Below are 16,213 nucleotides of genomic sequence, written 5' to 3' on the forward strand. Positions count from 1 at the left end.
ATCCTGATTCCACTTGCAGAGATCTTCCTCCACCCCCTGCCTAGAGACTGAGAAAGGAAAAGCTGTTTACCACCTTGGCCTGCAGATAGTCCCCTTTTTGATGGTTGTTTCGCTGTTTTTAATGTCTATGTTTCATAGCTGATTTTTCGTCTGTGCGAGTAGTTTTTCTTGCTATAATGTTTTCTCCAGTTTTGAAGTTTTGGGTAATGCGGTATAGGACCAATAAATGTTTTGATATACTGAAATTTTATGTGATTATATTTGTGTTAGGTTCTTTTTCTGTTTGGGGTATTTGTAGACCTTTGAATCCTGAGTTCCAAGGAACAGTATAAACACATTAAATTTTATAAATAAAAATACGCCCTTCTTCCAGAACAAAATAACTGGTAGTTTAAGGGTTTGCCATGATGCCCGGCTCTGTTCTTTCTAAAATACTTTATAGCACAGGTGTCAAACTCGCAGCCCTCCAGATGTTATGGACTACAGTTCCCATCATCCCCTGCCATCATCATGCTGGCAGGGGATGGTGGCAATTGTAGTCCATAACATCTGGAGGGCCACAAGTTTGACACCTGTGCTTTGTAGATACTTCTTTTGGGATTTGTGACCCACACCCCCAAGGAGTTGTTCTACTAGATCAAAGGAAACAATACATATATTAGACTTGAGAATCCTGACTTGAGATGCTGCAAAATTCCTGACCTATTTCTTGCCAGATTTGATGTGGACACTCGGCATGTTTTTATTGGGGATCATTCTGGACAAGTGACCATCCTTAAACTGGAACAAGAAAATTGCAACCTAATCACAACATTTAGGGGGCATACAGGTATGTTTGAATCAAATTCAGCACCTCAACAAAAAACTCTGGGGGCCGAATCCAGTGGTGTGTGTGGGGGAAATGGTGCCTGGGGCAAAATGATCCCCCCGAGGGCCCCTGCCTCCTTGTGGTGCCCCCCCTGGCAGTGCCCCCCCACTTACCTTAGTTCAGTCAACTGCAAAGAGCATCCAGCTGAAAAAAGCAAGGGGGGAGACCTGGTGGGGCAAGGGGGAGGACCGTGAGGGGCAATTTTCCACCCCCACGTGTCTCCAATGGCACACGCCTGTGGCGCAGGGCCCCCTTCTCCATGGTAGATACTCAGCTGGCCAAATCACACAGTGTGGTGGAGATAGTCCCACCTATGGCCCCCTACTCTTATTTTTAGAGGGAAATTGGACTATTTAAAACCTGTTGTGAGATGCTGTGGAGGCATCAGGCAATCTTGTTCTCCCATGCCTTTTTAACTGCTGAACCCACCAAGCGTGGTGGGTGGTTACGTTTTTGGAGGGGAAAACAATACAATTTGTTGCCACTGCTCCACATCCCCTGCAACAGTTTATAAACAGAGATATTGCCTTCATGGCCATGGGCTGGACCCATGTCCAGCATAATATAGTTTGGGCCTGTGTGTGAAAACATGTGGGAGAGGCTATGCAAAAAGTCCGGTTTAGTGTTTGATGTTAGCTGTGGTGGACCTCAGTCAAAAAAAAAACCTTTCTGTTGCATTAGAGATCAAGATCTTGTGGGAATCTCGCACTTTTTCCTTTCAGTCCTAAAATGCGTTGCAGGCATTGCGACTTCTTGGAAACATCAGGAAAATGACAGCACTGTGTGGCTTCAGAAGCATTTCTTAACGTTTCTAGCAGTCAGCCTGATCTTTGTTTTTACTTGGCACGAAGCAAAGATTTTTATTGAAGAAAAGATAATCCAGGGGGGAAAAATCATCTTTTTTTCAGCCTTTTTTTCAGTTTGGCATATCCAAATGCACACCCCTAATCCTCACAAATAACCTTGCCTAAATGGGATGTCACACCTGGTCTCCTGGATCCTGATAACAGCATTCTAACAATCTCACCACACATGTCTTGGAAGTAGCAAGTAGGCTACATCTCCTTTCATCACTATTCTAAATTGATACAGAGACCCTTCTGTCTAGACTAGGGAAAGTACAGCTTCTTAAAATGGAGCTCGCACATAGGAATCTTTTCCGAAGGAAGAACCAATAGTAAAAAGCTTCTGAAAGTTCAGGATGCCATTCCAGGTGGGATGAGGGAGAATAAGCAAAGACTGACAGGCCATTGCTTTCACATCCTGCATGTGAGCTCCCAAAGGCACCTGGTGGGCCACTGCGAGTAGCAGAGAGCTGGACTAGATGGACTCTGGTCTGATCCAGCAGGCTTGTTCTTATGTTCTTATGTTCTGAGATGGAGCAAGATTCATAGCCAGAGGCGAATCTTGGGGGGTGGGGCTCTCTCCTCAGGTGCCACTCACCCGGTTCACGTGGAGGGTACATTTGGCCACCCGCCTGCCCCGCCCCCCAAACAAGGAATGCTGCTTCTGGGTGTAACAGTGCCACTCGGACAGAGGAAAGTAAGCTGAATTTTAAAAGCACCTTTCCTTTAAAATCCAGGAAACTTTTCTTCAAGCCAAGTGCACTGAGGCCAGCAAGACACTGGGGTGGGGTGGGGGGAGAGACCAAGGAGAGCGCATCCTTCCCTGACCTTGTCTCCTCCCCACAGTGTCTTACTGACCTTGGTGCGCTCAACTTGAAGAAAAGTTGTTGTTTTTTTTATTTTAAGGGCACGCAAAGGTTTTGGGGTTTTTTTTGCCTGGGGTGGAGTTCAACCAGGGGCAGAGTGCAGTCTGGGGGGCATGCTGTTCTTTAAAACTACGTTCCTGCTCATAGCAAGTTTATTTCCCAAGAAAGCAGACTGAAATTCTCTACATGCTCTGTTAATGTTTTGACAGCAAACTGTTTTCTCTCTCCACACCCCCACACCCCCCCGCTTTCTCTGCTTAAAATGTTCAGGTGGAATCACTGCCCTCTGTTGGGACCCTGTGCAGCGTGTCTTATTTTCAGGCAGTTCTGATCATTCGATTATTATGTGGGACATTGGAGGAAGAAAAGGAACAGCCATCGAATTGCAAGGTCACAAGTACGATACAGTGATCACATGTTTCTCTTATTGCAGTTATTTATCATTTAATTGGAAAATGCATATGTTGCCTCTCTGGAGACCTGCTCAAGGCAACTTACGACTTAGAAAACCAATCCAAGAAAAGACATATTAAAAAACAAGCTCCTCCCCCTATGAATCCCACCCACAAGAGATTCTTGTTTTGTTGAATGAAACCCATTGTCGATTAGCATTGTCAGTCAGCACTAAATCATGAAACATCTAGTCAGTATTCATTAAATGTAATTTATCTCTTGACTGTTTTGAAAGCATAATGGTATGAGAGTTATGTGGTAAGATCTAACAACATGCAAGCCATCCTAAAGTGGGGTGGAAATATGAAATACACTTTTTATTCTTAAGACCATTTCACAGAGGGAATTTATTTTTAAGTAGAGTGGGATTAAATTTTTGAGACAGTTTTCTGCCCTGTTCTTACTCTTCCCAGGCCAGCATTTTGATTTCCCAGTCTTTGTTTTAACAATTGTAAAGCAGTTGGATAGCTCAGCATCATACTGCAGAATAGGGATTCCCAGACTTTTCAGAATGGTTACATGCAGAGGTGGGATCCAGCAGGTTCTCACAGGTTCCCGAGAGTAGGTTATTAATTATTTGAGTGTGCCAGGAGGGGGTTACTAATTGGTGATTTTGCCACGTGATTTTTGCCTTAGTTACGCCCCTCCTCTCAGCAGTAGCACGCAGAACTTGAAGCAGTCTAGCAGGAGGTGCACTGGCATGCGTGGCAACCTGCACCTGCATGCATTAGTTTCCCACCCAAGGACCAGCACAGCAGCTGCGTCCTTGCCACAGCCCCGCCCAGGAATGCCCCGCCCCCGGAATGCCTCGCCCAGCCCCATTGGCGCTGTGCCACAGTTTGAATCCCGCCACCATGGGAACCTGTTACTAAAATTTTTGGATCCTACCATTGGTTACATGATGTGGTAATACACTTGGGGGGGAAAAGTTTCTTCAAATCAGTAAAACTGCAAAAGCCAGGAGCCATTTTTACAGGCTTTGCAACCCCCTTTGGGGTCTGGACCCACAAGCTGGGAAATGTTGCTGTAAAAGTCTAGACTTCTGGAAGCTCAGATGCTCTCAACTCTACCCTGTTGCTGTATTGAACATTTAACTGTGTGAGTGCATATTGCTTGGAGGAACTGTTGACTGATTACAGAGGTGTAGTGTCTTGTTGCTTCACAACCAGCACCTTTAATATATAGGTTTGGGCCTCTCCACTGCAGAATTCAGCTCCTTCCGAGAGATGCTCTGTGGATACGTTGTCTGAAAGGGAAGAGAACTGAATAGTAACAATTGCTGTTCTCATTCATTAATGTTGTTGAAATTTAATTTGTTTTGTTTGTCCTCTGCAGTGATAAAATTCAGTCGCTCTCCTATGCCCATCATACGCGTCAACTTATCTCCTGTGGAGCAGATGGAGGGATTGTTGTCTGGAATATGGAAGTTGAGAGACAGGAGGTGCATACTCAGTTCTTCTCCTTTATCTGGTCAGGGAAACAGCAACTTATTTAATTTTAAATCTTTGAAGGGTTCGTTTAAAACTTAGACTTTTCAAAGGGCTGTTTTAGAACTCAACCCGTTTATTAGGGTTCGTATTTATCTTTTCCTCTTGGGGGCTCCTCTGTTTAACTGCTGCTTCCAGTACTGATTGGAGTGGTAGAATATTTAATGAACAATAACAAAACCCCTTCCTTTACTACACTGAGGAGAAATTCCAGGTGAAATCCTAACCTTTTCACCTAGTCTTTTCCACAGGTTTCCTTAATGTTCAAAAGCTCTATTTTAGCCCAGAATTTTGTCTTCCAACCATCACCTCAGATATCCTTTTCTGCGAACGCTTGGGTAATTGTATGTCTCATTTAATGGGATTGCAGTAGCTGCTTATGACATCCCGATAAATCATGAGTAAAGAAGCGATCAGGTGATTGGCTTTCCCTGAGCTGTGCCAAAAAATAAAGCTCCTGTTCAGTATTAACAAACAGGGCCATGCCTAAAATCATGCCAGATTACACCTGCCTAGGCCAAGATCCTTTTTCTAGGCAGTCATTTATTTATTTTTATTTATTTATTTTATTAAACTTATAGGCCGCCTTATCCCCGAAGGGCTCAAGGCGGCTCACAACATGGCTGTTAAATCAAACAGCAAGGCGACAACATAAAACACTAAAATCATTAAAACCTAAGCAGCAGTTTACAACAATAAAAGCTATAAATTAAACAGCCCGATTTATGGGGCAAGGTTGTTTGAACAGGCGCCCAATCGAAGGCCAAAAGGAAAAGGAAGGGAGGAATTAGGCAGGACCTGCGATGGAATCAATAAGTAAATCAGGCCCGGCCATAGTAGGATGGAAATGGCAGTCTCAATTACGGTTTTGATTACAGTTTCGGTAGGGGGCAGTAGGTCCACGGCCGGCCTCCCCAAAGGCCCGGTGGAATAGCTCCGTCTTGCAGGCCCTGCGGAACTTATTAAGGTCCCGCAGGGCCCGCACCGCCGGAGGCAAAGCATTCCACCAGGCAGGGGCCAGAGCCGTAAAGGCTCTGGCCCGGGTTGAGGCCAGCCGTATCATCGCGGGACCAGGGGTCACCAGTAAATCTGCCGTTGTCGAGCGCAGCGGTCTATGTGGGACATAAGGGGTGATGCGGTCCCGCAGGTATTTCCATGAATCCCACAACTAGGGTCTGCAATGATGGACTCCCTCTTTAACACTGAAGTTCCATTTAACTGTTATGGCTAGCAGCCCTTTCTGCCCCAAAGCAAATCCCATGAACCAATTCTGCATTTGAGTAAAAAGCCTGTCAGTTTCCTGAGATCCAGGTGCTACAAGAGCAGAAGATATTTTTTTTCTTCATGCTTTCTCCACACCAGGCATAATTTAATAAACACATTTAGAAAGATTGTGAGAAGGGAGTTGATATGTATTTTTTATTTATTTGATTTCTAGGCCACCCTTCTCCGTCAGCAGCCTCATGGTGGCTTACAACAGTGGGAGCATACACAATGAAACAACCCTTGTCATCAAAAACATCAGTTGTTGTCTTATTACAGTGCCCTAACCCACAGTGAGAAAGCATTCAGATAAGCACACAAACAGTGCCCCAAGAAGAGTAGGGGGGCAGGGAAATTTCAGATTTGAAACTCTGTTGCTGCCCTCAGCCATAGGCCTGGTGGAATATTGCTGGCAGCCTGCAACATCTCTCTCCTTTCCTGGGAAATGCTGAGAAGTTCTTGTTTATAACCAAAGAGACATTTTGTAGGAAGAGATATTCATGTAGACTAGCAACTAGATCTGCTCACTGTTTATAGTGTATTGTTTCCCAGGGTGGAGAGATGTCTCTCAATAATGTGGGGGAAATTAGCTTAGAGCAGACTGCTTATAAACGTTGCAAGAGGCTGGGTACGGAATCTTTAATACCAGCATATACGAAGATCAGCTCTCAGAAGAAAACCCATAGAGAGGAATGTGATTCAAATTTGACAGTCTTTATTGTAGGGATAAGGGGTTCACAAGCATTGGATTCAATTCAACAAACATACACAAGCGTTCCTAAGATACAGATAGATTTGAAAATAGATTTGGAATTTGCTGGACAAAGGGTTTTTTGGAGGTGGATTTATAGGGGGAAGGAATATCTCTGGGGGATATCATGCCAACCCTTGGGGGATGTCAGGACAACCTTTGGGAGGTGTCTGGGTGGATTGCTCTAAGCCAGTGGTCCCCAACAAGGTCCCCTGGGCACCAAGAAGCCCACTGATAAATTTCCAATTACCTGCCAAGTGTACCTGGGTGTGGCAAGGTCAAATTTTTGTCCAGCAGCAGGGTTTCTGATTGGCCACAGGAGATTTAACCAGCTGTGCATATTTTCAAAAGCATTGGCAGCAGCTGCCACCACCGCACAAATTTTTTCACTGTAGCAGCCATTTTGTGGCTGGACCTGCCTCCTGTGGCAGCCATTTTGTGACAGCCTTGTGTCAGAATTTCAGTGGTACCCACAGACTCAAAAAGGTAAAGAAGGTATCAAGTGACTGGCTTTTCCTGATCTGTGCCAAAAAATATAGTGCCTGTTAAACATAAAGAATGGAAGCAAAGATCCATGGAAACTATTGTGTTGTCTGCCCTTTGGAAATCCAGGCCTTTTGTTGGCAGTGCTAGCTGGGTTAATGCTTGACAGTGAGTGGTCAGCCAAGTCACTGAAGTATTTGTGGTTGTATACAGCACATAATATTTCCACAAATTAAATACAAGTGCTGGTTCGGTTGTCTCTCAATCAATCAATCTCTCAACTGGGCAACAACCCACAGCGAACTTGCCTCTGGAAAACGATTGTCTCGTCACAGATAGCTGATCTAACTGCCTATATGAATTAATCAGTTGGCCGCATTAGCAATTCCCAGTTGTTCCCTGGATGAAAGATGAAGGTAGAGGAGGAAGCACTTGTCTGATGGTTTCTAAGTTCTAACCATTGAGACCGTTTCTGTTGTAGTGAGAGAAACAAAGCTTAACATTTGATATTGTGCACACTGTATTGTTCTCTTTACCTGTGATTGCTTTCTTGCTAAATTGTTTACGTCCATTCTTGTTTGCGCTCTGGGTACACTCTGTGCTTATTCCAGAGAGATGGAATTTAGTCTGTTTTAGGAAAAACAAACAGAAGTGATGCCTTGAAAACTTTTTAAAAAAAATTCTAACAACATTTTATGGATTGCTGCTGAGTTTAGGCATCTAGTTAATTCACAAAAGCTTATGTTAGAATATAAACATTAATCTCCAAGTCCTGTTGTTATAGCCAGCCTAGAACAGTAGAAGCAGAATGTATGGCAATGCAATTATATTGATTATATATAACCTGTTAATTACTCTTAACAGCATTGGAACGGTATGTATTGTTTGGTTGAACTTCATTAAATGTGCATGGAATCTTAATATTTGTCAAAGAACTTAGGTTGTTTAAAATCCTAATTTTGTGCGTGCTTGTGTTCTGTAAGTTTCTAGTTCTCATTATTGTTGAGTTGCAGCTGCAGACGACTCCAAGTGTCTTTCTCTGGACAAGCCCTTGATATTGTTATAGCTGAACATTCCTATTGCTCCAAATTTCCTCGTTATTTATTTAGGAGTTTTCTAGTTCGCCTTTCTCTAATTAAGGGCCCATAACAAAGCTGTTGGCTATTAAATTTTAATCTGGCTGAAATTTCCTCCTTGACTGGTGGGAATCAAATAAAGGCTCCATTATGACAAAGCAGCTGTTGTCCAGAGAGCTCTGTAGAGTTTACATTAACCTTGGATACAAACTGGGTTGGGAGGGAGTCTGCAAAAACAGTTTGCTTTCACGAGGGACATGTTTGTCTTAACTGAATGTAACTTGCAAGGTATTCTCTAACTCTGCAAGGATCTCCAAAAGAAGAATGTATTGAGGTTTGGCAATTAGTAATTTAGTCTTAGTGGCTCAGTTAGTATGTAGCAGCTATTTAATATAAGGAGAGCTCTGTTTGCAAACACATTGCTCATTTGTTGCTAACAACTGTGCTGAAGCTTGCGTTAGGGCCACCTGCTCTGGAAACAAATCAATGCTTCCAACAAATGTTTTAAGAGAATAGAAAGTTTAACCTAGACTCAGTGGGTGGGCTGTGTCAAACCCTCCTCTTCTGTCAGTCTTCCTCTCCAGTCTCACCCACCTCATTGTTTATTTCCAGTCCTAGAGAGTGCTGAAGGACAGGAATACAAGGGAGAACTAAGAGGTTGGGAAACTGTTGCACACCCCCCTGCCCTCCCTTGCAAACTAGGGGATGGCCTTAAGCAGAAAAAGCAGGGCTTGGCAGGCTCTCTATTTTCCAGGCAATGGTACTGTGTTTCCCTGAAAATAAGACAGGATCCTATATTAATTTTTGCACCAAAAGATGCATTAGGGTTTATTTTCGGAGTAGGGCTTATTTTAGGGGAAATACGGTACCTTCACAATTCATTAAGGCGGGCTCTGGGCAGCCCCATTGCTTCCCCTTCACGTGTGATGCAAGCTGCGTCCTCATTGGCAGGGAGCCCCCTGCTGGATCACACCATCCTGATCTGTAACTACCGGTAGGGCTTATTTTTGGAGTAGGGCTTATATTTTAAGCATCCTCGAAAAATCCTGATAGGGCTTATTATTGGGGTAGGACTTATTTTCGGGGAAACACGATAGTTCCCATTAGAAATCAATCTATACAAAGCATGCAAAATAAACAAACAGAAAAGAGGGGGGAGCTATGGCTCAGTGGTAAAGCAACTATTTGGCATGCAGGAGGTCCCCCGGTTCAATTCTTGGTACCTCTAATTAAAAGGATCCAGTCATAGTTAATGGGAAACACCTCTTCATGGAGACCTGCGGCCCAGCTGAGTAAACAATGCTGACTTTGGTGTAGCAGGGGTACTGATTCTGTAGAAGACAGCTTTCTGTGTGGCTGATTGTGCATAGCAAATGGAATACCGATTTTTGAGTTGCATTCGTTGTGCTTCGTGTTGTACTACAGTTATTTGGTGAAGCATAGTATTAGTGAAGTGGAAATTTAAGTTGCTGTTTTGGTCTTATGTATTTTCCGGTAGCTGGGTTTCTACTCAAGGATTCCCCCCCCCCCCCTTTTTTTTTCTGTTTAGACACCTGAATGGTTAGACAGCGACTCCTGTCAGAAGTGTGACCAGCCATTCTTCTGGAATTTCAAACAGATGTGGGATAGCAAAACAATAGGACTCAGACAGGTTTGTGTTCTACTTCTCTTAGATTATTGATAGCCGCCTGTTCTGCTTGATGCACTGTCTTAACACGCCTTGCGATTTCTGTAAAATGTCAAAAAATAATCTTGTTTCATGGGAGCTTATATTGACAGTTCTAGGCTGGTTTGAGGGGAACTATTTTATGGATGGATAGATTAAAAACGAGACTGCTTCAGCAGGGCAGTGATTCTGCACACACACACCCCTCAGTACGGTACAGTACAGAGTACAATAATTTCATGTTAGTCAGGTAACCTTGAAAAAATTAATCATCAGTTGCCCTGTGAGTAAAATCTGGCAACAACCTCAGGTAGATTTGGGGGGAGGCAGTAAAACATCTTGCTTGGTAAACATGCTGTATTCACAATAAACCTGTATATTAAGAGGCAGTTAGCTTTTCATAGAGAGTCAATATGGGGAAAACCCAGGTTTGGATCCCCACTCCTGCCATGGAAGGTTGCTGGGTGACCTTGGGCCTATCACATGCTTCCATTCCTGACCCTGGCTAGTATTTGCATAGGAGTCATCCAAGGAATACCAGCAGTGGTGTACGGGGCCTAAATAACACCTGGGGGCATGATTGGTTCCCCACATTCCCCCACCCCTCTGCCTGGCTCCCTGTGCCACCCCTTTCCCGCAACCCACTTATGGGAGCCAGCAGGGAGGGTGGGGCAGGGCTGGGCTTGAGGTGGGGCTCAGACAGGGTGGCTTGGATGGGCGCCCCCAAAACCTGCCCCCCCGGCCTCTCTGCAGGGCCTGGGGAGGGCAGGAGCCAATCTGCAAGGGGGGGGGGGCTCAGCAACAAGTGGCTCAGGCAGGCACTGTGGTGGTAGGTTGGCTCCTGCCCTCCCCGGTCTCCCAGGAGAAGGGCGGGAGCAAGCCTGTGGCTGCGGTAAAAACTCAGCCAGCAAGCAGTGCCCTGGCATGGGGACAGCCACTGGGCGCCGGCCAGGTTTTCACGCTGCAGGAGAGGCCAGGTATGGGGACCCGGCCGGCGCCCACCTACCCACCCCACATGAAGAAACAGCGTTCGCCTGGGGACATGGAATACCCCATTTCCCCATTAGCCGTACGCCACTGAATACCAGGGTCATGACACAGAGGCAGGCAATTGCAAACCAACTCTCAATGGCCCTTCCCTTGAAGACCATACAAATCAGCTGTGACTTGACAGCAAAAAAAAGCCTTTCACTTAAAAGAAATTTATATGACAGTCATAATTTTTAATTATTATGGCTTGGATCCTAAGCAGTGTGCCAGCAGAGGCAAAATCGTTCTCCCTCCTCCTTTACTGAAGTTGCCTTTGCTCCCCAAAATTTCTTTCATGTCAGTTAGGACACAATAACAGGTTGGTGGGAGGGAGGAATCAGCAAAGTCTTCCTCCTCTGGGAGCCAGTGTGGTGTAGTGGTTAAGAGCAGGTGGATTCTAATCTGGAGAACCGGGTTTTATTCCCCACTCCTCCACATGAGTGGCAGAGGCTTATCTGGTGAACCAGATGTGTTTCCGCACTCCTACATTCCTTCTGGGTGACCATGGGCTAGTTACAGTTCTGTCTGAACTTTCTCAGCCCCACTTCCCTCACAAGGTGTTTGTTGTGGGGAGAGGAAGGGAAAGGAGCTTTTAAGCCACCTTGCGTCTCCTTACAAGAGAGAAAGATGAGGTATAAATCCAAACTCTTCTTCTTATTCAAATGGAAAAGATGTTTCATTGGAGAGGCTGCTGCATTGAAAGAATAATCCTGTAGGATCCAAGCCAATGATTTCATGTCAGGAAAATTAAAAGAATAGTGCTTGGTGCCAAATGTCTTATGTAGAAATGTTTTCATTGGTTTTATGTTCAGTTAACGAAGTGTTAGTTTGGAGAATTGGGTTCTAAATCCTTTCATCTTCAATTGCTTTTCTTTCTCTCTTGAATAGGTTTGTAATTCTTGATTGATCTGTGTTGACAGAGTTTTGTGGAAGAAAGTGTTGTCGAAATCGGCATGTTGCACTCTGATTACATGGTTAGGGCGAGCTGTAAATGTAAACAGATACGTGCGTTGACTCCAAGTGATCTTGTGTTCTCATTCTTCTTTGCTTTTAACTTCAGCATCACTGCCGAAAGTGTGGGAAAGCAGTCTGTGGCAAATGCAGCTCAAAGCGTTCTTCTATACCTCTCATGGGCTTTGAATTTGAAGTGAGAGTCTGTGACAGTTGTTTTGAATCAATCACGGATGAAGAGTAAGTAGTTGTTCTGGACTCCTAACCCATCTCTGCCCACCTCCGTTCCACCCTCCCGCAAAATATTTTGATTTCTGAGAGAATTCGAATATTATTAGAGACAATAATATTCCTTTTAGAGATTTTTTTGCTTTATTGTTGCAGTGTACGTCCAGGGGTGGTCTTAATTCCGGATCATGTTCAAGGTTTTGGCCTTGAGCGGTCTGGGACCTTCACATCTGAGAAACCACATCTCCCCGTATTGCCCACAGAGGACGCTTCAATCCTGTAATGGCGATCTACTGGTTGTTTCTGGCCCCAAAGATTGGCCTCGACCAGAGCCAGGGCCTTTTTGGCCCTGGATACAGCCTGCTGGAACGCTGTCAGCTGACATCAGGGCCCTGCGGGACTATGATTAGTTCTGCGGGCCCGCAATACAGGAATGTTCCACCAGGCCTTGGGTTGAGGCCACTCATGAGTCCAGATAATCCAACTGTGAAGCCGGTCTCCCTCATTTCACGCATTTTCAATTGTGCACCCCTTTCCCCCCCCCCCCCCCCCACTTGGATAAACACCAATTCTATGTTGAGTGGGGTAGAATGAACTTCTTGGCTTAGATCCGTGGTGACGAGCCTTTGGCACTCCAGATGTTATGGACTACAATTCCCATCAGCCCCTGCCAGCATGCCCAATTGGCCATGCTGGCAGGGGCGGATGGGAATTGTAGTCCATAACATCTGGAGTGCCAAAGGTTCGCCACCACTGGCTTAGATTATACTGAACAGTGCACCATCATAAGACTTTGGGTTTTAATGTTAAATTAAAACCAAAATTTAGCATCAACGTTTGATTAAAACCCCTTCCCCTCTCCCCTCTCTAATGCTCCTTCTCCCTAACCCTCCAACCCAGGGTGGGTGGGCCTTGACCAGATGATGGGCCCCCTCCTCCTCCCTCCCCTTCCCCCCAGGGTGGGTGGAGCAACATCATTGTAAGAAGCCCTGCGCTCAGTCAAAGCTGGGAACGAGTGGGGTACCAATATAATAAATTTAATTAAGTGGTGTGCAACAGGGCTGTTGTCCTGGACTCCATATTAGGGGCTCCCCCAATTGCCAGAAACTATGTGCCTGATAAAGGGAAGGTGAAAAAGAGCAGGCTCCTGCTGCTGCCTCTTGCTAGAGGCCTGTTTAGGCCCTGCTCGCAGCAATAGCCTTTCACATCTTGGCAGCATCTGCTTCATCCATGGCTTGAACCGCTGGCTTCTGTCAACAGCTTTCAGCAATAGTTTCCATCTTTCTCACAAGGAGCAAGGGCCTTTCCTTGCTTGGCCCCGGTGAGGTGGGGGTGGGGGTGGGGGTGCAGTAATTTTGTGTTCTCTTCCTGGACCTTTGCCTAGGGACCCAGAATCACTAGGACCAGCCCTGTGTGTTCCCTTTTGGCCTGGGTAAGACTGAAATTGCTCCTTAAGGAAGTCAAGATGCAGAAAACCATAATGCATTATTTAGATGATTTCCACCCCCTTGCTCAGTTACGTGGATCATTTTGTTTCACACCTGTTCTTTCCTCTCCCTAGACGTGCTCCCACGGCCACTTTTCATGACAGCAAGCAAAACGTCACCCATGTACACTTCGACGCAACCCGAGTGTGGTTGCTGACCTCTGGGACAGACCGGATTATTAAGGTGAGAGTTCAGAACAGGAATTGCTGGTATTCTGTATTTGAATGTCATTAAAAAAAATCTGTTGGAAAGTCCCTCTTTTGTCCTCTTTCGTGATGGAAAGGGACCAAAGTCTGAAACAGTCCATATAGTGGGGAACAATGATTGCCTGAAGATTTGATAAATCATTTTTTTTTTACTTACCTGCCTTTGTCTCTTGACAGTTGTGGGATATGACACCTGTGGTATCTTGATACGTCAGTGAAACTTCAAACAACTCTTGTGTACTGAAGAAGGGATAACTAATACAGACTCTCCGGCTGAAGATAATTCAGTTTCTGTGATGACTGATAACTTTCAGTACCCCCGGATGGTTTTCCAAGTGATCTTCTGCAACCAGCATGAACTCTTGCACCAAGAAACTTTACTTCTCTCTGTTCTCAAACTGCGGAAGTTGGTTTTATTTTGAAAACGAAGTGTGCAACCTGGGCGCTGTTCAGCCATTTGGAATATGTCTGGAAAACATGTGTGGTGCAGTTTTTTAATAGTCTTAGTGTTCTACATTGACCTGTGATGTCCTGTATGGAGGAGTCCATTACACAACAAGAGCCATTATATGGTGGAGCGGTGTTGAACAGGTGCTTAAATTGAAAGCTCTGTCATGAAAGATCTGGGCATCTACAGCTGCTGTTCAACAGGAAAATGGCATAATTTGTAATTGCATTCTTGTATGTGGTGCTGTTGCGAGGAGGGGAGAAAGATGCAAAGCCCTGTATTTTCTGTTTGCAAAGCCCAGAGCAATCCTCGCTATAGCAACCAATTTCAAAATGGCTAAGCTAGCTTCCCAGCTCCAAGCATTGCCAGTGAGAATATAAACATTCAAAACAAGACCGTATGAACAATGGTTTTAAATAGCTGCAAGTAGCTCTATTTACTTGTGGAAGTGTGTTCAGTGTGGGGATGGGCCGGCAGTGGCAGTTCTGCCTTTGGGGATTTTGCTGGGATTGGTGTTCCGGGGTACGGTTGGAGATATTTACTGTTGCGTTCCCATTGCCTCTTTGGCAGGGCATGTGTATGTGTGGTTTTTTTAATGGCAGGTTGTTGTAACTGTTTTTAATTCTCAATGTAATCCCCAGACCAAATGTGGCTGAATTTAACGTTTTGTTCTGCTACCTTTATTAGGTGGTTCCTTTTCAAAAAAATAAAATGAAAACTGTCTCTTCAAACCATACGAATCGGTCAATTTCTTTGCGAATCAGTCAAATCCTCTGCTGTTGGGGGTTTTTTGGAGTCCTATTTCTGGTCTTGTAAATGTTCCCTGATCAGATATTTCCCTCTAAGCATATTGATTTTGGGCATCAAAGAAGGTACAGTTCAACCAAGCAGTTAATAGGGGACTCTATTTCTATTTCAGGAAACTTAACTACAGCTGTAGCAGGTGCTTTTAAAGTCTAGTTCCCACATTAATGTTTGCATCTGATTTTCTGTGAAAGGGACCGTGTGACTGTTTTCCACATGCATACACAGTTGGAAGACATGTCTGCATGTATGACAGTTCTACTATCACAGGCTGGCATTATTTTAAATAAGTTGGAGACCCACAAGTACTTGCAGCGAGCGTTTCATTTTCCTCCTCCCCCATTATGACCCTTTCCTGAAAGCCCACGTGGGCACCCCCCTTTTCCTGCTTCCTTCTCTCCTTTCCACACACCAGCCAAACTACCTTTATCTTCCCTCCATCTTTAGCTGCAGGTACTTCTTTTGTCATTTTGGGGGGAGGGGGGAGTTGTAACTCCCCAGTGTATTTTTTTAAGGTTTCAGGGGTTTTTTTTGCATACCTGAGGCATTTTTCATGTCTATTGAAAGATCTGTTTTGGTTTGTTTATGGTTCCAATATCTGGATTTAAGTATCTTCAGTTTTGAGCCGGGTTAAAATATACAAGCAGGAACTTGCAAGGAACTGGTGGGGTAGAAGGGGGCTGTACCTGCCTGTGAAGGGAAGCCGTGGGGGAGGGCAGGAAGCTGGATCAGAAGAAGAGGAGTTTGGATTTATATCTCACCTTTCTCTCTTGTAAGGAGACTCAAGGTGGCTTACAAGCTCCATTCCCTTCCTGTCCCCACAGCAGACACCTTGTCAGGTAGGTGGGGCTGAGAGAGTTCTGAACAAACTGTGACTAGCCCAGGTCACCCAGCTAAAATGTAGAAGTGCGGAAACACATCTGGTTCACCAGATAAGCCTCTGCCACTCAGGTGGAGGAGTGGGGAATCAAACCCAGTTCTCCAGATTAGAATCCACCTGCTCTTAACCACTACACCACACTGGCTCTCAGGGGGCTGGGACAGTAACACTGGGGAGACGGAGCTCGGCAGCAGTGATGGGTGGGAACAGGCCCTAGCAGTGGTATTGGGGGGGGGGGCAGGCGGCAGGGAGGAGAGAGTACATGGAGAACAAGCACTGAAACTGTGTGGGGGGGGGGAGGATTCTTTGCACTCGCTCGCCTCTTTCCATCACTGCTTCCCCCCTTAGTTTCACTGGTTAGAAGCCAACAAGAAAGTGTAGGGAAGTCGCCTGAGGCAGCTGTGGCTATGGAGGTATATGAG

General features: G+C 45.2%; 1 protein-coding gene across 1 annotated transcript in view; it reads left to right on the top strand.

Moving 5' to 3' along the window:
* The window catches only part of WDFY2 (WD repeat and FYVE domain containing 2), a 64,811-nt gene extending 49,973 nt beyond the window's left edge, over positions 1-14,838 (top strand). The window contains 7 exon segments of the mRNA XM_048499381.1: positions 717-829; positions 2,850-2,976; positions 4,368-4,473; positions 9,642-9,743; positions 11,848-11,978; positions 13,528-13,636; positions 13,837-14,838. Of these exon segments, the coding sequence (XP_048355338.1) occupies positions 717-829; positions 2,850-2,976; positions 4,368-4,473; positions 9,642-9,743; positions 11,848-11,978; positions 13,528-13,636; positions 13,837-13,866 (718 nt within the window). The 3' untranslated portion in view covers positions 13,867-14,838.
* The last annotated feature ends 1,375 nt before the right edge of the window (positions 14,839-16,213 follow it).

This window comes from Sphaerodactylus townsendi, linkage group LG01, assembly GCF_021028975.2.
Source record: "Sphaerodactylus townsendi isolate TG3544 linkage group LG01, MPM_Stown_v2.3, whole genome shotgun sequence".
NCBI lineage: Eukaryota > Metazoa > Chordata > Lepidosauria > Squamata > Sphaerodactylidae > Sphaerodactylus > Sphaerodactylus townsendi.